We start from the raw sequence: 27,187 nt of genomic DNA on the forward strand, positions 1-27,187 counted from the left end.
GTAAAAAATTAAATCTTGTTAAATCATTTTAAACAGTAAAACAATTTATAAATAAACACAAGTTCAGAAAATCATTACATATCAAAACAAAATTTGATCATAGATCATGCCATAAAAGTTTCAGACTTATAAAACCAAATGTGACCTACATGCCCCTTAATTATACGAGTATTGTACTCTACGAGCAACGCCGAAGGAACTCCTATACTGATGTCGATACTGCACAAGATCAATTTCTTTAACCTGAAAGGGTAAGTAACATAGTGAGCTTTGGAAAGCTCAGTAATACAGAACTACCAGAAGATGCTAAATGATAAGCAGATATATGTTAAACATGAACTTTCCTTAGTTATCCATACATATAAAGGACATAGAGATGATTCGAGGTTTCACTAATTAATTCTTCAAGTAACAGTCAGAAAGTTTACAATTCAGAGAAAATGTTTAGAGAGACTGATTCAGAAGATGGAGTTGGGGAGTCTAGTGTGTTCTAAAAAAACCAATAATAATAATTTGTTCCAGGAAAAATAGACTTTTAAAAACATAATAATACCCACCAAACACTCCATATGCAGTTCCTCAAAACTAAATCCATAAGGACTTACCCTAGGCCCATTGGACCTAGGAGCACCTTGGCTCCACAAGTACTTACCCTAGCCGAAGCATAGGAGCCACCTGAAAGGAGTGCCCTCAGGTCCATAAGGACTTACCCAATGTACATAGAAAATGAGCCACCTTAAGAGAATGTCTCAGGGTCTATAAGATCTTACCACTAGGCGTATTGGACCTAAGAGCCCACCCAAGGGTCGCCTTAGGTTCATAAGGAATTATCAGCCTGATTAGGGCTTAACCTGCATAACTCCATATCACATCCCTGAAGTACCCTGGTATAAATAAAATTAATAATAACCAGTAATTATAAGAAATCTAGAACTATATATATTTTGTATCAAAAAACAAAGATTAGAGATCGTATTTTATTTTAGATATCAAAATCATGCTTTTAAAAAATCTGAGAAGATATTTATGTGGGTAAGGAACATACTAGAGAATAAATATATTTTTCGGAGGCACTAGGTAATTATCAGGAAAAGAAATATGACTTCTGCAAGTTGATTGTATTTAAAAAACGAGGTTCCTATTAAAAGGGGTTCTATTGCTACGTGATTTCATCATACCTTTAGAAATTTTTACTTAATGAATGTTTAGGATTAAAATACCACATGAAGATATTTAGGAATATTTGCATCAAAATTAAATTTAGATTCAGATATAAAAGGAGTAATTTCATAATTCAGACTATTAAGGACATTTTAGAAATTTAGATTCCTGAAGAATTCTTAGTAATTTAACCCAATAAGGGTAAAATAGTAATTTATAGTATTCGAGATTTATATCAAATTATCTGGATTTTGGGTCAAACAAATTAAACAGTTCCCATTACTGCGATACTCATTAATTATTCATATTAATATCCTTTAGAATATTCACTTCTTAATATTGATTGCACTAGTTGAATTGATCACCATCTAATCACTATTGAAACGGATATTGAGGGAACGGACATGTATTTCGATGATATTATTTTGTTTTATTTCAACCGTATCCATAATGATCAACACGCTTGGGTCGTGATCCAATACCTTTAGAGACAATACAACAATTAGGTTTATAGGTGTTTCCAGAGTTTATTCAATGACATCCGCTTATTTCTAGGTCATAAGGGTATTTAGGTCATTTTAATACTCGAGGTTATCCTAGTCATTTCGGAGTTCAAGAGAATTTTGCTCATCTCAAACAATTTGGATTCATATGGTACTTTCGTTAAATTGGTCTTCTAATATTTATTCTGAAATCATAGTATCTGAATATATAGTGATCTTTAAGGCTAAGAACCGATTATTAGAATTTCCCAATTAGATCATGAATTTAATCTATAAATTCATAGTTCTAAATAAGACAAGAATGAATTCTTAGGTCATTTCCACTATCAGGGAAGATCTACATCCATTTTTCATCTCAAGAGTACTTTATTCATTTCATTCAATTCAGTCTTTCCATATAATCCAACCATTTTGAATGATTTAGATGAAAATGACACTTTCGATAATTTAGTCTCCATGTGTTTGCTAAAAAAATCATAAATTCTAAGTATGTGTTTTCCATCTCGGTGGAAAAAATTTATTATTAGGTTTTCTTTAAAATGATCGAGTATTTAACAGGTGAAACGATAGTTTTATCGGATCAAGTATGACTTTTCAGGGTTATTTTCTTCTTTCAGTGACAATCCTATTCTTTTTATAACATAAGGATATTTTCGTAATATCTTATCCAAGTATTCTCGGCATTTAACCTTTAAAGAAAATATTCAGAATTTACGAATCTTGGGGTCAATTAATTTACTATTAATCACTGAACTTGGAATTTATTTCCTATCGATCTTCCAATTCCTTATTCGAATCATCTGAGTTTTTATTAAATTTACTAACTTTTTACAGAATAATAATCATTCATGCAATAACTCATACCGACATGTTTCGTAGAGCATGCAAAAAGTAGTAATGTATTACCTCAGTTTTTGAGCCACATCGATCGACCAATTAAACTCCATTCAATCACTCGCACACTTGATTTTGATGTCCCATAATATCTCAAATACATGTGAAAATGATTTGCATCAGAAACATAACTTAAACATGAAAAACAGATCGAATCGAGAGATAAAATGATGAAAAACAACTTATCATGTTTGAATTTCGTAAAGCGAACCCCAAAAATATATTCAAAACATCAAAAAAATCAAGATAAGTGGCCCCGAAAAAGTCAATGCCTAGTTAACGCTGCTCAACGATCGGTCAACGACTTACTCGGTTGGATGGCTTAGCTTGACTCACAGCTCGAGTTAGCTCGGTTAACAGCTCGATTGACTCGATCAACGACTCAGACGATTCACCTCGATTCAGGTGCGACTCAGCTCGAGTGGTCTAGTCTGGTTCAAAATGTTTGAACCGATCCAGACCGGTCTTTTAGAAGCTCCTAAACGAAACCCTATGCGTAGGGAGCGACACATGGGCGTGTACAACAGACAACGGTGGTTGGGTGGCCACCGAAAACTCTAGAATTTAATTTTAGGGGATTTTGAGTCACATACCAGTGTTGTTTCATGATAGAGAATGACGAAAATGTCGAAACACGAACGCCTGAAACTTCAATCTTCTCACCTCACCTCACGCCAAGATCACCGATTGTAACTCGAACATCGATCGACTCAAAAAAACCTCAGGAATACAATGACACTGGTGGTTTCAGAATCAAAGGTCTGGACAACGACAAAACAACGATGAAAGCTTCTTGGTGGAAAAAAGAACAAAAGGGGAAAAAGAGAGAAAAATTTTGAAGTTCCAAGTAAGTTGGGGGGGGGGTTTAAATCCATACCTAAAAATGATATAATTACTCAAAATGTTCTTAATTTTCTTCCCGTATTTAAACTAGTCTTTTATTTTTTTAATTCTTTTTTTAATTTGCAACCTAATCTTTAATTTTTTGCAATTTAATCCCTTACCATTAAGAAAAATTCAACCCCAAAATTTTGGGATGTGACAATTTTGAGATCCAATAGTCATAGATGCTGACGGTCGATAGTGACCAGTGATAATGAACAACCGATGGTGACCAACAAATGTGATGAGTAGCGGCCAGTGACATGAACTTTAACTGTATTCATTGATCAATTTGATATTCTATATAAAGTTTAAGTGTTGGATTAATATTTTATATAAAATTTAAGGTCAAATTAATATTTCGTCTAAAATTCAACAATTGAATTAAAATTTAACTACTTTTATTAATGTGGCACGTTAGTAAAATAACGGGAGTTAACGGCTCAGTGACCAAAATAAGAAGACCAAAAATAAAAGTGATCAAAACCAAACGTTTTTAAAATAAGTGAGTAAAATCCAGCAGGCTAAAAAATAAGATATCAACACTGTTGTTTACCACATTTGTTTTTGTAATGGCCACATTTCACAAAGTTCAGACTGGATGGGCTGACTTCAACTATTAAAAAGGTTAAGAGTGTAGCCGATATAAAACAATCCTAAAGCTCAAGTATCAAAACAAAAACTCGTTGTCTGGTTTCACGACAGAAGCTGGAAGCTGGAAGCTGGAAGCCGAAGCTGGATTCTACAATTTTTCCCTGTTTGTTTAATGAAATTTGGAAGTCTTTTGATTATTGAGGTTGAACCGAGATCCCATAAAAGAAATGGTAAATTCTAAATCTCATAGTATTCCTTTTCTTATACCATTTCAATTTTCGTATTTATTTTCCCATTTTCCTGTGGTTTATATTTTCTTTTTGCCATTTTTTAGTTTTTATTTGAACTTTCTTCGCGCGTATTTTTTTGTATCTAATTAAATCTTGAATTTTGGTTATGCAAGTTCATAAATTTCACCGTTTTAAGGAATTATATTTCACTATGGATGCTATGTAGCTTCCTAACATAAATGATTTCTTTTTTCAATAGAAAATGTTATTGTTCAGTTTTCTTGTTGATTGAAATGATTTAGCTCAATTTACCTTAAAGAAAGGATTAGCTCAGTGAGAAAAGATTGGTGTAATGCTATTTTTTTGTTATGTTTTATTTTGGGTGAAATTGTAGGGTTTAAGTTGTTTTTTTGTTCTGAAGATAGCACAATGGACCTTTTTGATTTCTAAGTTTTAAGCATACGGAGATTTTCCTAGTTTGTGTACTTTGTTTCTCTCACTCTTTACTTTTCTTATACAAGTATATGGGTACGAAAGACGGGATGCAATATATATATATATAACTTCGAATAATTGAGCTTATCATCCATGTTGAAACAATACATGTTTCCAACACTCTTGCTCACTTTGGATTTGGAATAGCATAGGTTGCAAGATAATCATTTGTTTTATCCATAGTTCAAAACATTTTCACGAATCCAATGCTGATGAAATCTATATTCAGGCAAAAGCCGCTTTGATTGTAGGATAGAAGTGTGCCATTTGATTAACGATGTTGGGATTTGGCTGTTGTAGTACATGTGAGAAAGAATGAAGGGAAGGTTCAGTCTCAGCTTATGTTTTGAAGTACATGAGAGAGATTTTATTTTCATTGTCAATTTTTCAATTTCATGCTAAGAAGTTTAGGTCTCTTGGTTATGCTATGACTCTTGAATATGTGTGAGTGCTAAAAATGAAAATGTGTTTGGTATGGGTGTATATATGTATATTTAAAGTTTTTCATGTATTTGGAGGATCATATCCTCATGCTCATATCTAAATATGCATTGGACACGGATACTTAACAAAAAATGAAGAGTGAAGGCAACTTTTCTTTTATGGCTTTTGGTCAGTTCTATCAGAGCTGTGCGTGAGCCTTCAAGAATTAGTAAAAAGATGACTTATGGAGGAGTTAATAGCTTGTTGGCATTGAAAAGCTGTGTTACCTGGACTTGAGCGGTGAGCATCAGATACGGGTTTGTGACCTGAATATTTTAGGCAAAATGAAGAATATGGAAAACATAGATGAAAACTTAGTAGAACACAATGCGACTTTCAGGAACTGCTTATTCTGAGTGATAACCTGTTGAACTAAAATTTAGCTGCAATGGAGGATCAATTGTTTCTTTTGTTGTTTAAACCAATTAAATACTATATATTATAGCCTTTTAATTAATGAATTTCTAGACGTTCATCAGGCTACACCATTTTTGGCTGGATTTGCTGTTGCTACAGCAGCTCTTGCCGGTAGATATGGAATCCTGGCTTGGCAAGCATTTAAGACAAGACCACCAAAACCTAGAGTACGGAAATTTTACGATGGTGGTTTTCAACCTACGATGACGAGAAGAGAAGCCGCATTGATCCTTGGTGTTCGGTAAGCTTTGTTCCACTTCTATCCTGAAGTAAGGCAATTTTATATTATGGATCTATTATATATTGTTAATATACATCTAAGAGCTAATGTTATGCTTTTGGATTCTTGAGCATACATGAATGATGCATTTATGAACTTCATCCCCAAAAATATTGGGGATTTCGGATTATTCAACATTGATCGTAAAACAATCATATATTATGAATATGTGATATATTGGTAATGTCTATCTGGGAGCTAGTATAATGATTTCAGATTCTTGAGCATACATGAAAGGCACATTGACTCATAGTGTATGCTTTTAACAGGGAGAATGCGACACCGGACAAGGTGAAGGAAGCGCATAGGAAAGTAATGGTTGCGAACCATCCCGATGCAGGTGGTAGCCATTACCTTGCCTCGAAAATCAACGAAGCTAAAGATGTGATGCTTGGGAAGACAAAGGGCAGTGGATCTGCATTTTAAATCCTAACTGGATTTTGAATAAAACTGCGTTTTGAGTCTCAATAATCTGCAAGAATACCCTTTTCATCCCCCTTCAAAACTATCGTCTTTTTGGGAATTTATACTTGCCAAGGCTTTTGCAGCTCTGTTATTTTTTGCCTGCCTTGCTGAATTTAGTTCGTATGGGAATTGTTGTTAAGAAATTCTTTGGTTAATCTTCAAGTGTTTACGATTTTTCATTAATTTTAGTTGAATGGGATCTGAATTCGTCGGGGTTTCAAGAAAGTATATGGCTAATCCGCAACAAGTGTTTAAGATTAACATAGAACTACAAACTCTAGAAATGTATCACGCCAGAAAATCATTAGAAATAAAGAGAAAACCTTTAAAAATTGAAAAGAACTTTGAAAAAAAATGTCAATTTTTCAAACAAATATCAGAACTTTTTTTTTCTATATTTTAATTGAATAGAATTTTAAAAGGAGAAAATAAAAATATAAAAATAAGTCTAAAAAACTTAATAATTTTGTTATTGATTATTCTGGGTAAATACAATGTAGTATCTCTTCAAAAATAATTTTAAACTATTTGACATTAGACGTTCACATCCCTAGTATTTGTGGTGTCCAAACCAGAGACCTTAAGAAATAATATCAATTCCTTTACCGTTGAGGTCATAAAGTTCGTGTTTTGTTATGAATATTTATGTACATCAATATCTATCTTTATATATAAGATAACATTATGATATATATATTATTATTATTATCAGTTATTCGATATTTATTAGCAATTTATATATTACATCTATTCCTTATAACTATAAATATAAGGGTTGGAAAGATTTATAAAGGCTTAATATTAAGATAACAATACAAAATTTCCTTTTATTCTTATTCTGATTTTCCTTTTTCACAACAAATCATCAGTATGAACTATTTAAAATATTCATTTATATCGAAGATTATATTTATCATGGACAACATTCTCATCCAAATTGTTGCACGGGTCAATAAAGAACGAGAGAGGCAGTCTGGTATGTTTCCTTATTATTCTCTACTATATGTTTTTCATTCGAAATTACAAAGTAAATTTGTGACATATGATAAACATAGATCACTGTACCTAACATAAAATATGTAAATGAAATTAATGTTTGACGAGTTTATTAAAGAAATTAGTCTAAATTTATTATAAATTATATTTATTTATTTATTATTATTATTAAATAAATTAAAATCTGAAAGAGGAGTATAATGTATATATTAAATATTGTTATAAATATTTGATTCGAATTTGTATTTAAAAATACCGTGATATGTTGTCAAAGAAGTTTTTGAAAATTTTGAAAAGAATTCATCAAGTGGACTTAATGGTAAAAGAACATATTGATTTTTCATTGAGATTTTGAATTCGACCAACAATGTCTACATGATGTGTGTTCTCAATATATTAAAAAGAATTCTAAAAATATATTATCTTATAATTATTCAGACTATTAAAAATTATATTCATACTTATCATTTAATAAAACCTATTCAAATCATTTATACGTTATCCTATTATATGTATTCAAACCATTTATTTGTTATCCAAGAAGAGTTTAATAATTTTAATTTCCAGTAATTCTGTTTATATAATGTCCAATGTCCAATGTATATAGAATTATTTCTTAATTGAAATTTATGTAGTTAGGATATTACAGATGAATATATATTTGTTTTGCATACTTCAATATTCTTACTAATAATGTCGTCTTTTATACGCAATATCTTAAAAAGAGTTTTAGAAAAGATTATAATGTTTCCGTCTCATAAAAAAATGTCTTTTATTAAATTTTTGAATGTCAAATTTTTAAATTTTTAACTATGGTTATTTTAATTATTTTTAAAAAATTTAAAATTTCATTAAATATATACTTTCAATATTACTTGATTAAATGTTTCTAAAATATTTTTTTATAATTTTATGAATAATAAATTTTAAATAATAATAAGTTAAAGTTAATTTTTTTTTGTTGATAAAAACAAGTTAATAAGAGACAATTTAAGTGGAAAAGATGAAATAAATTAATATTTTATCTTCTTGTAGCTGAATAAAATAATAAACAATCAATGAAAAATCAAAAGTCTTGTCCTACTAACTATACTTAATTCCTTGAAGCGAATATGGCATCTTATAACAGAAAAATAAATACCACTTTAACAAATGTGATCGCGATAATAAATATATATATAGTCATGATCAAGATTGAGGACCTGGACGAGATATAGTATTTAAACTCAACATAAGCAGCATTATAAAATGACAAAAGTGATAAAAAAAGTAAGAAAATAAATCTTTTTATTATTAATGTGAAAGTACAAATTGTTGGGCTCATACTTATGGTAGGTTAAAGCATCTTGTGAACTTTATTTCTTTTTGTTCTACCTTCTCATGGAGACAAAGTATTTTGATACCAAACAACACTTGATCTATCATAATTATAACTTTTCGTGAAAAGAGAAACGATATGCCGTTAATAGCTATCACAATTCGTTCCGTCGACACCCGTTTTTGTCCAGACTTGTTGTTGTTGTTATTATTATTATTATTATTAATGTTTATTTCCTTTGCAGACCAGTACAATGAGCCCACCTGGGTCCAAATTACAAACAGGCCCTATCAGACCCAAATTACAAGGTTTACAAAAAACAACCCCAAACTCGACCCATTTCAATCGACTAGACCCGGACCCAGTTACTGCTGCCAGCCATCACTGTGCAATCACATCACCCACGTGAAGCCCCATGCCCTGTCATCCTGTATCACTACCAACACCTATACCTTGCAATACGCCACCATTCCTTGTCAATCAACCACTGCAACAATCTAACAAATCATCCATTTTTATTTATTCTAACATGTAATAGAGAGAGGAGGCATCGAACGAAAATGAGGATAGTGGGTCTCAGAAAAAACAGGGGCTCTCGATTTTGGTTTTGAGCAGAGAGAAGGTCTCGATTTTTCTAGTAACAACGAGAGGGGTCTTTGATTTGGGGGATTTGGAGAGATAATAGGGGGTTTTTTTTCGGTAGGGGTATTCGATTTTGAGAAAAAAATGGAAAAGAGGGTCTCGGGAAAAATAGGGGCCCTCGGTTTCCAAACAATGTAAAGAGGAGGGGGAACTAGATTTGAAGGAAGTAATGTAAAATTTCCCTTTTGGGATTTTTCAAAAGAAAAGAATTAAAACAACAAAAAAAGTTCAAGCAATGTTTTTAATTCCTTTTCCTATTTTGATACAAAAGCAACTTTTTTTTTCTTATGAAACAATGCAAAACCAAGAACGAACAAAAAAAAGAAATAAAAAATGAGAGGAGTTCTACCTTCGGCCAAGGTACATTGCCAAAGTTATGGGATTCGATCGAGTACCCGAATGGTGAAGATGTGGAGGAACAAATGATGAGCAACATACTCCAAAATGACGGCGATCCAAGAGCAGACGTCGACGGATCGGAGAGAGGAAAACTGAAAGGTTTCGGCTAGATTCGTGGATATTGGAGTCGATTCTCGCGAAACCAATCCCAAATCGGAGACATTGAGGTCGAGATGGATCTCCAATTGGAATTTGGTGGCCAACGGCCACCGATGACGGCTACAGTCGTCGAACGATGACCTACAGATTTTTTAGAGAAAATGGAGACTCTCTCTCTCTAAAAATAATTTAAAAGATTAAAAATAAAAATAATAATAATAAAAAAAAGAAAAAGGTTGATATTTATAGAAAACTTTAGGGGAAATTGCACTTAGGTCCCTCTAAGTTTGCCGTGTTTTTGCAAAATGGTCACCTGTAGGGATCATTTTTGTAGTTTACCCTTTTCTGATTCATGTTATATATTTTTGGTTTAATTGTTGTTTGGTCCCTATACCTTTATGCGTGTTTTGCATTTTAGTCATGCGTAGTGATTGTTTAATTTTTTTTAATATTTAGGGACTGATTTAGTGATTTTACCTTTTTATTTCTCAGCACTAACTTTTTGGTTTATTTTCCCCAGGTCCCTCTAGTTTATGCGTGTTTTCCCATTTCAGTCATTAGTCATCTGTTTATTTTATTTCTTTAATTTTGTGTTATAATTTGTGATTAGTTTAATTTAGTCATTTTTATTATTTTAGTTTATTTGAATTTAATCATTGATTTTTATTTTTATTCATTTTATCCACTGATTGATTATGTTTGTTATTCTATTATAGTTTAGAATATGAAATCTTTAATTTATGCATTTTAGTCACCAATTGATTATGATTTGGTGGTTATTATTTTTAGTTTTATTTCATTTTAGTCACTTTATGCTTATTATTTTATCTTTGTGATTATTTTTAATTCGAGTGCCTTACTTCAATAATTTTAATTTTGGTCTTGAATGATTAAAGTTGGTGTATTTACGATTTTAGTGCTTGGATTGTGAAATATCTACAATGGTTGCCTTTATTTTTTGTTGGTTGTATATTTTAATCCCTAAAGTTAACATTTCTATTATTTTGGTCCATCATTTATATATTTGTTAAATTCCCGCTAGTTGTAATATTTTCAAATACTATTTTACTCGAGGAATTTATAGAAATGTGCCTTAACTGACAAAGAGTGTGTTTCCAAGAATTGTTCGAACAAGATAATGCATTTTATATTCGAATGAAATAATATTTGTTTTAATATATTTAATATATGTATTCTATCTAAAGCTTGGGCAATATTATTTTGTATGGAGAATCCATAGAAGTGCCCCTTTAACTGACAAGGAAGGTATTTCGAGAATTATTCTTGCAAAATAACAACCCTGATATTTTTCTAAAAAATGATCATAATTTAAATGTTATTCGAATTTGCCAATTTCAATATTTAGATGACATATAATCGCTTAGGTACCGATTTCGGGCGTTGTGGGGGTGCTAATCCTTCCCCACACGTAATCGACTCCCGAACTCTTTTCAAAACGAATTTCTGGTTAAACGCGGATCATTTTTTATCTTTTAAAATTAATTTTTTTTAAAAATTATTTTAAAAGGTATTTTTAGGTATTCGACCTACCTAACCAAAAGGTTAATGGCGACTCCGAAAATATTTATTTGTTTTATTTTGAAACCCAACCTTTTCCCCAAGATTAAGATGGATCGCTCCCAGCCATAGCCTTAAAAAGCTTAAGGACCGTTCCGACAACTTGGCGACTCCGCTGGGGACCTTAGAGGGTCAGTCCGTAATCTATTATATGTCATCTTTGTAGTTGAAAATGGTAAATTTGAATGACATTTAAATTTTGATCCTCAGGTTTTGTTTGCGTAGCATCATATATATTTTTATTTATTAGTTGTACTAACGTGTGATTTATTTGTTTCAGATTTTTACTTTTGTTTTAGTCTGTTGGTTTTTGTATCGAGGTAAAGGATTGTGAGTTTATTCCCATTCACACTATAATTGTTCGAGTATTTAGAGCCTTCTTACTGTGCTATATCCCATTAGGTAGGGGTGAACGCTACGCTTACGTGAGAAAAATTATTTTTCTCCTCATGGGCAAGTAACCTCTGGGGTACATATGCCTTGTGTTTACAAGCGAAACATTAAATTTCCTCTCATGGACATAGGGAAATGCATCCTGTCGAATTAAACTCGACCCATTTAAACCTATAATGGGCGAGGATTGAGGGTCTGGCAGGTCCAAGGGGGCACCAGCAATGGACAATTCGAGGACCCTGTTAGTAATACCGAATTTCTGTGTGTTTCATATTGAATCTCTGTCTGTGGTTCTTCAAAAGTCAAAAAGGGGAAACTCACTCTAACCTTTTCCTTGAATCTATTTATTTATTTGGCAAAAAGCATGAGAATTAGAAGAGTTTGTGATTAGGTTCATTTTTTTCAAACAAGCATGTGAACTAGATGACACGAGGTTAGGATTTATATGTTGAATGAAGCATGGGGTAGAAAACATGATGTGTAGAACTGTCAGGGTATATACCATGTTGGTAGGATCTTTTCATTTCGTAAATATTTCTTCTGCTTTTTGGTTAAGTGATATTTCAAATTCTTTTATTTTATCGTATTTTTATCTGCCTTATGATTGCATTTGCATTTTCACATCATAATCAAACAAGGTGTTAAGTCACAAGTGATTGCTCAAATCAGAAGGATTTCATATCGACATAAGAGTTTCATAACTAGATACTCAACTCCGTAAGGGCGACAACTTACAAACAAAGTTGATTGACGAGAGAGAAGCTCAAAGTCAATCGAATAATCATGTCAAATGAACAAAGGACAAAATGGTATCAAATAGCCAGTTGATAATTCAATCAAGAATGAGAAGATCCTTCGCAAGATATTAAGGCCACCTTCCTCTTGGAGAATCCCATAAAAAGGAAGTCTAGAGATCAGACAATCATAGTAAGGGAAGTAAAATGAAGAAATGTGAATCAACATTTTTGAGAAGTCCAACAACTATAAAGACAAACAACAAATCGTGAGGAAGGCCTAGATCGAGTAAATGAAGAAAATAAAGCTCGATTGTCTAGTGTAAGGAGCACTTATGGTCTGATGAAGGTTGTTCTATGGTGGTCGCTTTTAGAATTAATGACTTGTGCATTTGCATTTTCATTTTTGTTTCGCATTAGCTCATTAATTAATTTATTTTGTTATTATTGATTTTATAATAATTATTGTCACTTTGTTATCTTATTTGTATTAATTTATTTTTTGTGTTGTTTATTTTATACTTACATCGCATGATCATAACATTTTTCATAGGTTTTGATTTGTGAGTGGTAATCAGACTAAATGGTTTTCATGATGGACAAAGGGTTTCATGATCAAGTAGACTATAACATAGCTAGGGAATGGCATCTTGAGGAATCTCCGAGAATAGTGGATAGTTGTGCACCCAAATATCGTATGTCCGACAAAGAGCAAAAGGAGATAAGAGACATGAGGGAGAAAATGTCCAAGATGATGGATAGAAATAAATTCTTTGGCCAAAGGAAAAGAGACTTCTGCAAAAAGAAAGAAAGAGATCGATTAAAATAATCCAGCGGTGTCAAATACACAAGGGATTACTTTAGAACGAGTTGATTCTAGCCGATCTAAAAAATCAAGTACAATCATCATTTGTATCAACAAGTTTTTGGGAGACACCAAGGAAATGGTGACAACGGTGGAAGTTTAGAAAGATGAAAAGAAATAATGCAATCAGAACTCGTTGGTGCATGAGAGCCTACTTCCAACGTCAGAGGGAATAAACCTGTAGACTCCAATTCAATCAAATTCAGAAATGGTCCTCATTTTGATTATATCCTTATATCATATAAGGAGTTGTATGATAAGCTTTTAGAAGCCTGAGACGTGGCCTCGTATTATGTAAAATCTTGGCAACCTCCATATCTAAATTGGTATGACATCAATGTTCGTTGTGGATATCATGCCGGAGCTCAAGGAAATTCCATTGAGAATTGCACCACCTTCAAGCATCGAGTCCAACATCTTTTGGATCATGGAATATTGGAGTCCAAGATGAAAGATTGGCCTAGTTTGGTAACTGATTGTCATGTTAAGTTAGAACCAAAAGTATTCAAAGTTAAGGGTATTAGTGGGGGGACATCCAGGAGGAAGAAGATTTGCTAAAGTACGAAGTTAAAGTTCGTCATTTGAGAAGTGAAAGTGATAAACTGAATAGAGAGATGGAAGCTATGCGTGATGGTTTTCAAAGGGTCAGTTAACCCTTTAAAAATGCTGGTATAGGAAATACCCCAGAAGACTGGACAACATGGGTCACTAAGCTGAAAATCGATGTTAAACAATGGAGAAAGAATTGTAAGATGCATGAAGGTTGAGCCAAGAAGTTCTCTTATGATTTATTGATCACAGAAGAAAGGCGCATTACAGCCGTTATTGATTTGGGAATATGTCAAGCCAAAAATCAGATGTTAAATATGGCTATAGCCAACATGGAAGCTTCATATCAGTGCCACAAGCGTGAGACTGATGCTGAGCTAGAAACCACTAGAGCCAGGAACAAGACATTGATGAAGATTGTAGATGATTATGGAGATATTGCACGAGAACTTCGTAACCACAAGACTTTCTTGTAAGGAAAAATGAACATCATTGTCTACATCTCCAAGAGTTGACACATAAGATAAAAGAAAAAGAAGATGTCATGAAAGAAATTATAATCAAAGCAAGTAAAATGGATCACAACTTGATTGATTTAGCTGGTTTTACAAGTGAATTAAAGCAGATTGACAACTCAACACCTGAGTATGAGTGGAAGTTAACTTAGCTTTTGAAAGAATTACAGAAGTTAGGAGTTAAGGTTATCCCTTGTATGTAAAATTTGTTTGATATACCTAAACCATTGTGTTCAATGAAAATTGTTTTAAGATGGTCACTCTGGAATGACACCTTTTATATACATGCATTTGTATAGCACATTTTACATTATCATTTATGTATTTTTGCATTCGTATGTGCATTTTGCCTCTTTACATTCACGTATATACATCATACATTGCATAATATACATTGCATAATATACATTGCATTTTAACATGTATTAATCATGGATCCAAGTGGTAACTTGCGGAGAATATTGTGACAGAAATATTGAAGGTAAATTGAGGCCACCACATTCATTCCTAGAGAAGATTGGAGAGCCAGGGATATGATGCTTGGGGCATGCCATTAAGAACTGTCGGATACCGAAGAGCAAGTTACATGATCTGATTGATTTGTAGACATGGTTCTTTTAATGAGCAAATGGGGCATTATTTTTTAACAACCCTGAATATCCAGTTAAGAACCTACACGTATGATGAGTAATGGGGCATCCTAATTAGGAAGAGATCATTTCATTCATCATGGAGCTTTATTCCATTTGCAGTATCTTGTTTGAATTTGTTTTTTTTTGTTATTTCTGAACTTTTTTGTAAGGATATTTAAATAAATTTGTGCTACTTTAAAGATGATGAGCATTGGTTCAAATTTGCAATCTTGCAGTTCTGCGAATATTAATTGAATTAAAAACTCTTTAAATGATTAGAGTTATAAATATTTGACAAAGTGACAAGATTGAAAACTGATAAAACAAGGACCCTCGACCTTACCCCAGAAGATATATTCGAACACCATACCCTTCTCTTGCAGGGACCAATATAGCCTTCTTCTCTCATAAGGAAATGAACAAGAGGCTTGGTATTCAAGTATGCATAGGAGCGGACAACATGGGGCATCTCTTGTGTATGACATTGCAAAACTGACTAGACTACACTTCTGTTGAAGACGTTCAATGATGATCCTAGTCTTCACAAATGAAATGGTGGAGTGGATGGATTTAGTATAGGTTAGTTGTTTGGGAACTGAACTCTAAATATGAGATTGTTTATCTATCAAAGACATTAAGACTATAACAAGTTCTTCTTGATGAGCTTAAGAAATTCTAAAATGAATACTCAAAAAGTTAATAGACTTATTATTACTATAGATTATACAATAAAGATGAGCTATTCCACTAAAGCAATTGATTATAGAGGAAACTCAAAAGCCCCGACTTTATGAATAAATTCCATTCAAACCATGACATTGCTCGGGTACTTGGCAATTAGGTGTTTGCTACACTGTAATTTTCAAGTCAAAGAATTTGTGTTGAGATGAACCCTTCAGCTAGCCCAATAAAGGCAATTACAATAAATCTAATTCAGCTAGCCAAACAATGACAAATTAAATTAAATTTATCTAATAACAAGTTTCAGTAAAGTGGACTAAGGGAGTTGAGGAACACCTGTTATAGTAAACCCCTCACACAAGCAATCATGAATTTTATATTTAGATTGATGTCCCTGCACTACTTTTGCTAAGGAAGTCTGTGAAGCTTGAACAAATGGAGTATTTCAGAGAACTGGAATATAATTATTCTAGAAAGTCTAGTAATTGAATATGGTAGTTGTGTCATTTTGTTCTCATCCGGTTAAAATACCAAGCCAAAAAAGAGGGGCATGTTATAATGTTCACAATGACCAATGAAGAAAAGACATCTTCGATGACTAAAACCTTGGAAAAGAGGAAAGCCATCCAACTCATCAATTTTGACACTTGTCAAAGAGCTATAACTTCGAAAATATTAAAAGAGTTGTTGATTCTTTTGATATTATGTAAACTCATGTTTGTGGTTTGCTTCAATTGTGAGCCTGAATTAAGGAGTAATACTTTACAAAATTCTTTCATTATTTGATTTCTAAAATAAAAGAAAGGAGAAAAATATTTTCAAACAGGACAATCTCAAATATGAAAGGTCCTTGAAGCAGGTGAGGCCTATTCTATCTCTATTGGAGAAAAAAGAATAAGCGATGATAGAATAATGAAGTATTCCACAATCTTGAAAGCAAATAGTATGAGAGATCAGAAATGATAGAGGATAAAACTTGTAACACTTCTTTGTGACGTTGTCAGTAACCCGCCGAGAAGTAGATGATCACCTTATTTAAAAAAAGGGAACATATCCTAGCTCATTGTAAAATGCAAGAGTGAGACTAATCAAGGATGAAATTTTGGCACTCAATTAGGGATGGGTCATGAAAATACCCACTTTGGTGCTTGAACAGAAATCCAGATCATGTTGAGATGATATGATTAAGACCAAGAAGACATTGAGAATAAGACTCACAACTTGGAGTGTCATAGGAAGAACATGAATTTGAGCAGAACTTACCTTGTAAGGAAAACTAGTCGAGCATCGATTAACGGTAGAGTCCCAAGAAAAACTCTGATAGCGCATTCGAGCCAAGGACAGAAAGGGGCATCGAGATCATATTACTAACTACAGTAAGAATTCATGAAACAATTCTTCTGGGAGTATAATGCTGATGAGAGCCAAAGAATATGCAAAAGTCATAAGATGATCAGATGGCTCTTCAAAGATGCAAGCTTGAAATTACATGTTGCTACATTGATATCCTGAGAACACCTCGGAGAGGAGTGATCAAGTGGAAGAAGACCGAGTTCTCCACTTTGGAGTCAAATGAAAATTGAATCAACATTTATGCATTCATGAAAACATCATTTGCATAAAAGAAAATGAATTACATTGACACATTTAATTGCATACGTGTTTCACACATAAACGCATTGTTTTTACAGACCTTCCAATGAAAAGAGAAGATTCATGATGTCAAAATCTTAACAAGTGAAAGGTAGAATTCAAACCTCAAATACAAGGAATCATGTTTATAGAGGCAGAACCTAAAGAACAGGGGGCTAATCTACAGAAGAAGTATTACTTTGAAGTGGGGCATGTTACCCAATAATTAAGTTATTTTGAAAAATAAGAAAACGATTTCCAAAGTTTCTCATTTAAATCTTTTCTGAAAATGAAATTTTTGAAAAGTAAGAAAACGATTTCCAATGGTTCTTACTTACTAAGTCATTCGATCCATCAGTAAGTCTTTCAAGCACGATGATTAAATCATTCGGGTCATCTGTAAGTCTTTCGAGCAAGATGATACGTCCTTTAGGCCATCCGTAAGATCTTCGGGTAGGATGTTTTCACATGAATTTGAAAAATGAGAATGCGATTTTCAAAGTTTCTCATTTAAATCTTTTCTGAAAATGAAATTTTTCAAAAGTAAGAAAATGATTTCCAAAGTTTCTTACTTAGTAAGTCCTTCAAGCCATCAGTAAGTCTTTCGAGCATGATGATTAAATCCTTCAGGTCATCTATAAGTATTTCAAGCAAGATGATAAGTCCTTCAGACCGTTCGTAAGACCTTCGGGTATGATGTTTTCACATGAATTTGAAAAATGAGAAAGCGATTTCCAAAGTTTCTCATTTAGTTTTTCATAAATTGAAATTTTTGAAAATTAAGAAAGTGATTTCCAAAGTTTCTTACCAGTAAACTATTTCCCAAATTAGTAAGTCCTTCAGGCCATCAGTAAGTCTTTCGAGCATGATGATTAAATCCTTCGGGTCATCTGCAAGTCTTTCGAGTGAGATGATAAGTCCTTCGACCATCCGTAAGACCTTCGGGTAGGATGTTTTCACATGAATTTGAAAAATGAGAAAGCGATTTCCAAAGTTTCTCATTTAATATTTTCAGAAAATGAAATTATTGAAAAGTAAGAAAGTGATTCCCAAAGTTTCTTACACAGTAAACTATTTCCCAAATTAGTAAGTCATTCCAGCCATCACTAACTCTTTCAAGCATGATGATTAAATCCTTCAGGTCATCTGCCAGTCTTTGGAGTGAGATGATAAGTCATTTGGGCCATTCGTAAGACCTTCTGGTCAGATGTTTTCCACATGATTTTCGAAAAATGAGAAAGCAATTTCCAAAGTTTCTCATTTAGTATTTTCAGAAAATGAAATTTTTGAAAAGTAAGAAAGCGATTTCCAAAATTTCTTACCCAGTAAACTATTTCACAAATTAGTAAGTCCTTCGGGCCATCAGTAAGTCTTTCGAGCATGATGATTAAATCCTTCGGGTCATCTGTCAGTCTTTCGAGCAAGATGATAAGTTCTTCGTGCCATCTGTAAGACCTTCGGGCAAGATATTTTCACGTGAATTTGAAAAATGAGAAAACGATTTCCAAAGTTTCTCATTTAATGTTTTCAAAAAATGAAATTTTTGAAAAGTAAGAAAGCGATTTCCAAAGTTTTTACTGTAAGCACCATTTTTTATCCACCATACCCTACCACTATCTTTCACCCACCCCACCATCCCATATTTCCTGCAGGAATAAGTGCCCAACCACTCATGTATCAATTACACTCGTTTTTTCGCCGAAAGTGGAATGAAAAAAATCGCTTTTGTAAAAACAAATATATACTATTTAGTAGTTAGGGTTATTAATACCCCAACCCCATGTATCTAAGAGAAGGTATTTTCCCCGAAAATTGAATGCAAAAAAAAAAGTTTTTTTACTTTTGTTTTCTCTGTAATTTGGCTCCATTTTCGGGCTTTGCTTTTCCTTTCTTTTTTTCTTTCTTTTTGGGTTTTCGTGGGGGTTCCATTCCCATTGGAAAATCAAGAAAAGTAGGAAAAAATTCAAAGATTTTTTTGGTATTTAAGTTTTATTTTATATTTTATTACCTTTTGAAACATAAAAAATAACAAAAAAGGGAAAAAGGGCATTTTACCGTTTTGTCGGAACCTTTCCAGTGTTCGGATGGTCGGATAGCCGATCCGAACGGTAAGAAGGAGCGTCTCGAGGAGGGGAACAACAAACTAAAATTTGGGCCCGATCTAATGGCAGACGACAAAGGTCGGAGCCTGGGAAAGTCGAGAGGTCTTTGGCCATTTCACAATGATCGGAGCATCCCCTGACGAAACGGAGCCCATATCAGTGAACAACGCGATGAGACGAACAAGCACTGAAAATTTGGTGGCCAACAGCCACCAGTAACCGTCCGGATTCCTAGAGAGAGGAGGAATCCTATCTCTACTTTTTTTTAAAAAAACAAAAAATGAAAAAAAAAAACGTTTGTTATTTATAGAAGGAATTTAGGGGTAAATTTCGTTTTAAATCCATGATATTTGCGTGCATTTTGTATTGTGGTCACCTTTAGGGACCAAAATTAGTATTTTACCTTTCTTATATGCATGGTTTATATTTTTGGTTTATTAATTGTTTTTTCCCCAAAACTTTATCGTATTTTTACATTTTGGTCACTATACCTTTCATTTCTAATTTATTGAATTTTTATTATTATGTTATGTTTTATTTTAATTTAGTCACTGTTAATTTCTGATTTAGCTACTGTTATTTTAACTTTTGCATTTTGGTCACTGTTTATTTCTGATTTAGTTACTAACTTTTATTTAGCTACTGTTATTTTAGTCATTTTATTTTATTTTATTTTGAATTAAGCTTTAATTTTTAATTTATTTTAATTTAGTCCCTTTGCATGTTTAATTTTAGTTTGGTGATTTAACATTTATGCAATTAGGTTCTTGTACTTATTTTATTTATTTTATTTTATTCTATGATGTTTTTTTTATTGTTTTTATTGTTTTTATTTTATTTTATTTAAGTTTATTATTTGTTTTGATATGTTATAGCTTTATTTCTTAGTTTTAGTTTTAAATTAAATTAATATTCAAATCAAGCTTAGAAATTAGGATTTCACACTAGTCTTAATTAGGGAGCAGTTCGAGTTGAGTTTTCGCAATAGGTGCTCGATTACTCGAATCGATTGTTCGAATTTTAAACTTATTTAATAATTAATATTTTCTAAAAAACTTTAAGTTTAATAACTTAGATTAATTAGATTTTTAATTAGCCCCCTAACTTTAGAAGTTGTAATTTTAGGTCCTTATTCTTTTAAGTCTTTTAGAACTCTATACTTTAAACCTTAACTTTTTAGTCCCTGAACTTAGATTAGACTCTTAATATTGACATAATCAAATAGGATTAATATTAGAGCTTGCGTTTTAGATTTAAGCTCTTAGGTCTTTAATTTTCATAATTTGTCACCGTAAGTTAGAAAAAACCCTAATTTACTTTAGATTAAATAGGATAAATAAAATTTTCCTTGATCGCATTATTTTTATAAATCTAAGGCACTGTTCACTTATTAAAGAATTAATAGTATATCTCCCGTGATCATGCTAAGGGGTGACTACTGGTAATTCACTAAATAAGTCGATATCCTTTTCAAAACTGCATTATGTTTATCGAGACCGATAACATTCGCCCCCGAGCGTAAATGCGGTTCATTATATTATTTCAAAAAAAAATATTTTCTCTCTGATTAATGCTTACACTTCTCTAAAAGTTTTAGGATTGTTTCATATCATAGCTTTAAACCTGAGCTCAATCCTGGTTTACCTAAGTAGAGAGAAACTTCACACCTCACGAGAAACATTGGGCTTTCTTGTGTGGGTCTGACAAAGTATCTCTGGAAAGCACCCTAAGTTGCCTATCCGATTATCATATCCGAGGTACGCTTTTAGTAGTGTGATCCCCTGAGCTGAACCCGATTCATAAGTCTGTAATGGGCCAGAATCGGGGGCAACCTTAGCAGGTAGTAAAGATGACTTGGGAACCCTTTGCTAGAACCCATCCTTATATAAAGAATTTATTAAGCCTACCACGCTAGAACCATGTGGATAGCTTAGAAGAACTAGAACATATGCAGTTAGGAATATTAATTTTCTTTGTATGTTTTATTTTTCAGTCTCAACTTTGAGTCATATTATTTATGCTAAGATTAAATTTATGTACTAATCATTTCAACTAACTTGATTCTTTCTGTTTTGTTTCTACTAACATTGGTTTCCTTTTATCTGCTCTTATTGCATTTTTGCATGAACATGACATATCATTCAAAGGTATTGATCTCTAAATAACTGATCATTTAGAAGGTCCTTTTACTGGATCGGTAGGATTTTGAAGATGCTCCACGTAGATTGAGTAACGTCAAGAGGGAGTCTAACTACCAAGGAGAGGAGCCAGATATCTACCGGTTGAGGTAACAATTATTTTGGGGTCAATTCCTTATTGTATTTGCATCTCACATTTTGTACTCCTATTTTTTGCATCTTTGCATTTGCATGTTCATCTTTGCATCTTTGCATTAATATATACACATTGTGCATTATATGGTATACATTGCATCTCAACATGTGCACTATTCACAAATCCCGAGAGTAACTCGCGGAGAGTCTTGTGGTAAAATTTTTGAGGTAAGATGAAGTCACCTCATTCATTCCTAGAAAAAATTGAAAGCTATGGACGTGATGCAATCGCCATGTGAAGATCAAGGCACCTCATTGAGAATTGTGGGGCACTGAAGCACAAGGTTTATAATTTAATCAATTTAGGGGCATGGATATTTGATGAATAATGGGGCATTCTGATGCAAAACGCGGAAAACCAACGTAGCCACTACAAATTTTCGACGCACTCGTATATTGTCTTGTTTGAGCTTGTTTTTCTTTTTCCTGTGTTTAATGTTTGTAAGTTACTTGATGTTTGAACATTTTAAGTAAAATGTTTCCTTCTTAGGAAATGAGCAATGAGCAAATTTTAATCTTGAAATTCCTTGAATATCATCTTAATTAAAAGCTCTTTAATAATTGAGGTTGTATATCTTTGACAAATGACAAGATTGAATCCCAGCAAAACAAGGACCCCTTGATCATACTATAGAAATAAACCACCCCATACCCTTCTCTTGCAAGGACCACTATAGCCTTCTCCTCTCATGAGGAAACAATTAAGAGGCTTGGCATTCATGTATGAATAGGAGCAGATAACATAGGGCATCTCTTGTGTATGACATTGTAAAAATAGCCTAGACTACACTTCTATTGAAGACGTTCAGTGATGATCCTAATCTTCACAAATAGAATAGTGGAATAGATGAATTTAGTTTAGGTCAGTTGTTTGGGAACTAAACTCTAAATGTGAGATTTCCTGACAATCAAGGACACCTAGAATATAACAGGTTCTTCTCGATGAGCTTAAGAAATTTTAAATCTGAATACTAAAAAAAATAATAAATTATTACAATAGATTACACAATAAAGCTGAGCTATTCCATTAAAACAGTTGGTTATAGAGGAAAATCAAAATCCCTGACTTTCTGAATAGATTGTATTCCAACCATGACGTTATTCAGATACTCGGCAGTTCGGTGTTTGCTCCACTGTAATTATCAAGTCAAAGATCTTGTGATAAGTCGAACCCTTCAGGTAGCCTAATGAGGGCGATTATAAGGTATATACAATGGATTAAGGTAATTGGGGAACACTTGTTATAGTCAACATCACACAAGCACGCTGGAATTTTAGGTTTAGACTGATGTCCCTGCACTAGCTTTGTTAAAGGAAGTCTATAAAGCTTGAACAAATGAAAGATTTCAGAGAATCGAAATAGAAGTGTTCTAGAAAGTCTAGTAATTGATTATGTTGGTTGTGTCATTTTGTCCGCATCCGATTAAAATGCCAAGCCAAAGAAGAGGGACATGTCATAAGGTTAACAAGGACCTAAGAAGAGATGACATTTCGATGATTGAAACCTTAGAAACTTAAGGGAGCTAACTTGAAACCAACTCATCAATTTTGACACTTGTCAAAGAGGTATAACTTTGAAAGATTAAAAGAGTTGTTGATTCTCTTGATATTTACTGAACTCATGTTCTGAGATTTGCTTCAAAATTGAGCCTAAAAGAATGACATTTTCTTAAACGAACTTTCCATATTTTGAAAATAAAAAGAAAGAAAACATTTTCAAACAGGACAATCTTTGTAGAGAGTTTAGCCTGGAAATTGACAGTGGTCCCTCAGACCTAAAAGCTCAGAATCAGAAATTAGGGCAAAAAATTGTAATGTTAGGGAGTGAGAAAAGCATATTTTTGCAAAGAAATACGATGATACACCATGGTATGAGAGGAATGAAGACGAGCATATCAAGAAGAGAACCAAGATTGCATGAGCACCTTTTCACTGTTATTAATAAATAAAAACATGCATTACACACACATGAATTTGCATCTTTGTATCAAACATTCATCACCATTTGCAATAAAAACTTTGATTTCCCCTCTCTTAGGAAAAATTCAATAACACATCAAATAAATTGCATCATGACACCCGAAAACATACAAGATAGGCAGTCATAAATACATCATTTTGATCTTTCAGGAAATAAAAGCTCAGAAATGACCATATATCTTCAACCTGAAAGAGCAATGCCATCCACAGATTTGACTTCCTTAAGTCAACGATCAGATCTTCTGAAAGGATTTCCTTAACATTCAGGAACAAGCAGACTCTCCATCACCTTTGAGACTGTTTCCCTTGAAACTAATTTTGTCTCACTTGAGATAGTTTCCCTTGAAACGAGTTTTGTCTCTCTTGAGACAATTTCCCTTGAAACAAATTTTGTCTCTCTTGAGACAGTCTCCCTTGAAACATATAAACTTTGAAATCGTTTCCCTTGAAACGAGTTTTGTCTCTCTTGAGACAGTTTCTCTTGAAACATAAACTTTGAGAACGTTTCCCTTGAAACAAATGTTGTCTCTCTTGAGACAGTTTCCTTTGAAACAAGTTGTGTCTCTCTTGAGACAGTTTCCCTTTAAGAGAGTTTTGTCTCTCTTGAGAATGTTTCCCTTGAAACAAATTTTGACTCTCTTGAGACAGTTTCCCTTGAAAAATAATTTTTCTCCCTTGAGACAGTTTCCCTTTAAACAAGTTTTGTCTCCCTTGAGATAGTTTCCCTTGAAACAAGTTTTGTCTTCCTGAGACAGTTTTCCCTTGAAACAATAAAATGTACCACACTTGAGATGGTTTTCCTTAAAACCAACTTCGTCTCGCTTGAGACAATTTTCCCTTGAAACAAGAAATTTTATATCACTCGAAAGAGCTTCTCTTAGAACATGTTTCTTATTCATTTTCATCCAGATGTTGAATACATGACAAGAATTCCAAAGTCAACAAAGATTTCATTTCAAGACTAAGAGAATTAACCCATATTTTTCACCATTGAAAGAAATGGATCTCAACAAAATTTGAGTACCTTTTGGTCAATACCTTTGGGTACTTCAAACACAATTATTACTGACACATGATAATCTTTTGCAGGTTTTAAAATTTCAAGGAGAATATAAACTGATCAACATTACTGATGGAAAGTTCATAATGGGAAGAACTCATCCGATGAGGAAGAAGAAGTTCATAATGAGAGGAACTTGTTCAACCTTGCATCAACATTTCCAGTAGAGAGTTCCGAATGAGAAAAACTTATCTGATGAAGGAGAAGAAGTTCATAATGAGAAGAACTTGTTCAACTTTTTGCTCGATTCTATCACAGAAGGAGGTAGATCAGCACCAACATCTCGTTCAATTCCATCATAGAAGGAGGTGGATTGACATTTTCATCCAGCACATAAGGAGTTGGATCAATATTAACTTTTTTCTCGATTCTATCACAGAAGGAGGTAGATCACCACCAACATCTAGTTCGATTCCATCACAGAAGGAGGTGGATCGACATTTTTATTTCGCTTAAATCCATCACAGAAGGAGTTGGATCAGCATCAACTTCTTGCTCGATTCTATCACAGAAGGAGATACATCAGCAATGACATCTCGATCGATTCCATCACAGATGGAGATGGATCAGCATCAACTTTTTTCTCAATTCTATCACATAATGAGGTAGATCAGTACTGACATCTCGTTCGATTCAATCACAGAAGGAGGTGGGTCGACATTTTTATTTCTCTCAAATACATCACAGAAGGAGTTGGATCAACATCAACTTTTTGCTCGATTCTATTACAGAAGGAGGTAGATCAGCACCAACATCTCGTTCGATTCCATCACAGAAGGAGGTGTGTAATACCCCAAAAATTTAGATAATGACCAAAATATAAATTTTGAAAGTTTGATGGTCAAAGTAGAAAATTTGGGAAAAGTTTAAGGAATTAAGTGGTAATTTTCCCAAAAAGAATTTTATTCCATAAATGGATTTATTTAGTGACCAAATTATAAATTTGGTAAAGTTTGATGACCAAAGTATAAACATTGAAAAGTTCAGGAACCAAAATGTAATTTTGGAAAATTACAAATGGGTCACGAAAATAAGAAATTAAAAATATTATTTTCATATTTTAAAATGTTGGAAAATAATATTTAATAGTTTAATTCCATGTTTAATTTGGAACGTTGGATTAAGGTGACTCAATTGTAATTTTTGGAAATTGTAAGGGCAAAACGGTAAAGTGGAAAATTATTTGTTCATCTTTGACTACTGAAAGATGATAAGGCTGATATTTCTCTGATTTGGAAGATGATAAGGATAAGTATCTAGGTTCTATGGTAATTATGAAGTTTCATTAAGAGTATATTGGCATTTTCCCAAGTTAATGAAGTAAATATTATTTTAAAGGATGATAAGCATGATATCAATAAAAATATCATGGCAAGATGTTCATCTTCTCCAGCAAAGGACGTGAGATAGCTTGGAGGTAAGGAAAAATATTTTATTTTCCATTTTTGAGTCAATTCCTTTGGAATTCGGGTTATGCCATGAAATAGGAAAGTGATCTACGTGAAAAACGCTATCATTTGGCATCAATAGTTCTTTCTAATCTTGCTGGATTTCAAATATCCCAAATCTAAGGGTTTATGTTCATGATAGGGTTCATGAAATTGATGATGAATCTTGAGATTTTTGAAGTTGTAGATTTATTTTCAAGTTTGATTTATGGTTATAACATGTTCAATCTTCCTATAAATAATTCTTTAAAATTCGATCAAAAGAGGAAATTGTAGAACTTTGTGTTTTGATGAGATTTGATTAGATATTTGATTGTAAAGATGTTATAAGGTTGATTGAAAGTTGATTTCAAGCTTGAATCGAATCAAAATCGAGCAAAATCATGAAAAACCTAGTTTTGGGACTTTAAACCATTAGGCATTGGTTTTAAAGGATGAGAAAAATTATATAAGGTCTGGAAATGATGTATAAAGTATTCTACAAGCCTTAGAAAAATTTGAGGACCATTTTGTAAATTTTGAAAAGTTGGGGGACCAATTTGATAACTTTGGAAAAGTTATGAATGGTTGTATAATTGTTTAATAGTTGATGTACTACACTAGAAAATGTTGTTTTGGAATTGAATGAGTGTTGGATGTTAATTATGACTATTTTGAAAGTTTGAAAAGATTGGTGATTTAAGTACAACTTCACATAGTTGGGGTACTTAAATGTAATTAAGCCTTTGTAAAAGCAATTGAATGGTAATAATTTCATTGCTAGAATTTTTGGTATTAAGAATCTAAGTGATAAAATGGTGAAAGACCATTTTGTGTAAATTTGAAAA

General features: G+C 32.8%; 1 protein-coding gene and 1 long non-coding RNA gene across 2 annotated transcripts; one reads left to right on the top strand and one right to left on the bottom strand.

The window, feature by feature from the left end:
* The first annotated feature begins 4,165 nt into the window (after window positions 1–4,165).
* On the top strand, window positions 4,166–6,629 carry LOC120187381 (mitochondrial import inner membrane translocase subunit TIM14-1). Its single transcript, XM_039191112.1, has 3 exons — window positions 4,166–4,264; window positions 5,722–5,900; window positions 6,209–6,629. The coding sequence occupies exons 1-3, from the start codon at window positions 4,262–4,264 to the stop codon at window positions 6,363–6,365; spliced, it is 339 nt and encodes a 112-aa protein (XP_039047043.1). The 5' UTR covers window positions 4,166–4,261; the 3' UTR covers window positions 6,366–6,629.
* LOC120187382 lies at window positions 6,016–25,020 on the bottom strand. Its single transcript, XR_005522284.1, has 3 exons — window positions 25,010–25,020; window positions 15,721–15,726; window positions 6,016–6,185 (listed from the first exon to the last, which is right to left on the bottom strand). It is a non-coding gene; the product is annotated as an uncharacterized LOC120187382 (long non-coding RNA).
* Window positions 25,021–27,187: the final 2,167 nt, after the last annotated feature.

This window comes from Hibiscus syriacus, unplaced genomic scaffold (genome assembly GCF_006381635.1).
Source record: "Hibiscus syriacus cultivar Baekdansim isolate YM2019G1 unplaced genomic scaffold, ASM638163v2 tig00113725_pilon, whole genome shotgun sequence".
In the NCBI taxonomy this organism is placed as follows: Eukaryota; Viridiplantae; Streptophyta; class Magnoliopsida; order Malvales; family Malvaceae; genus Hibiscus; species Hibiscus syriacus.

Coding starts and splice junctions, on each gene's coding strand:
- LOC120187381 (XM_039191112.1), top strand. Junction 5,901..6,208: donor GCATTGATCCTTGGTGTTCG/GTAAGCTTTGTT, acceptor TGCTTTTAACAG/GGAGAATGCGACACCGGACA.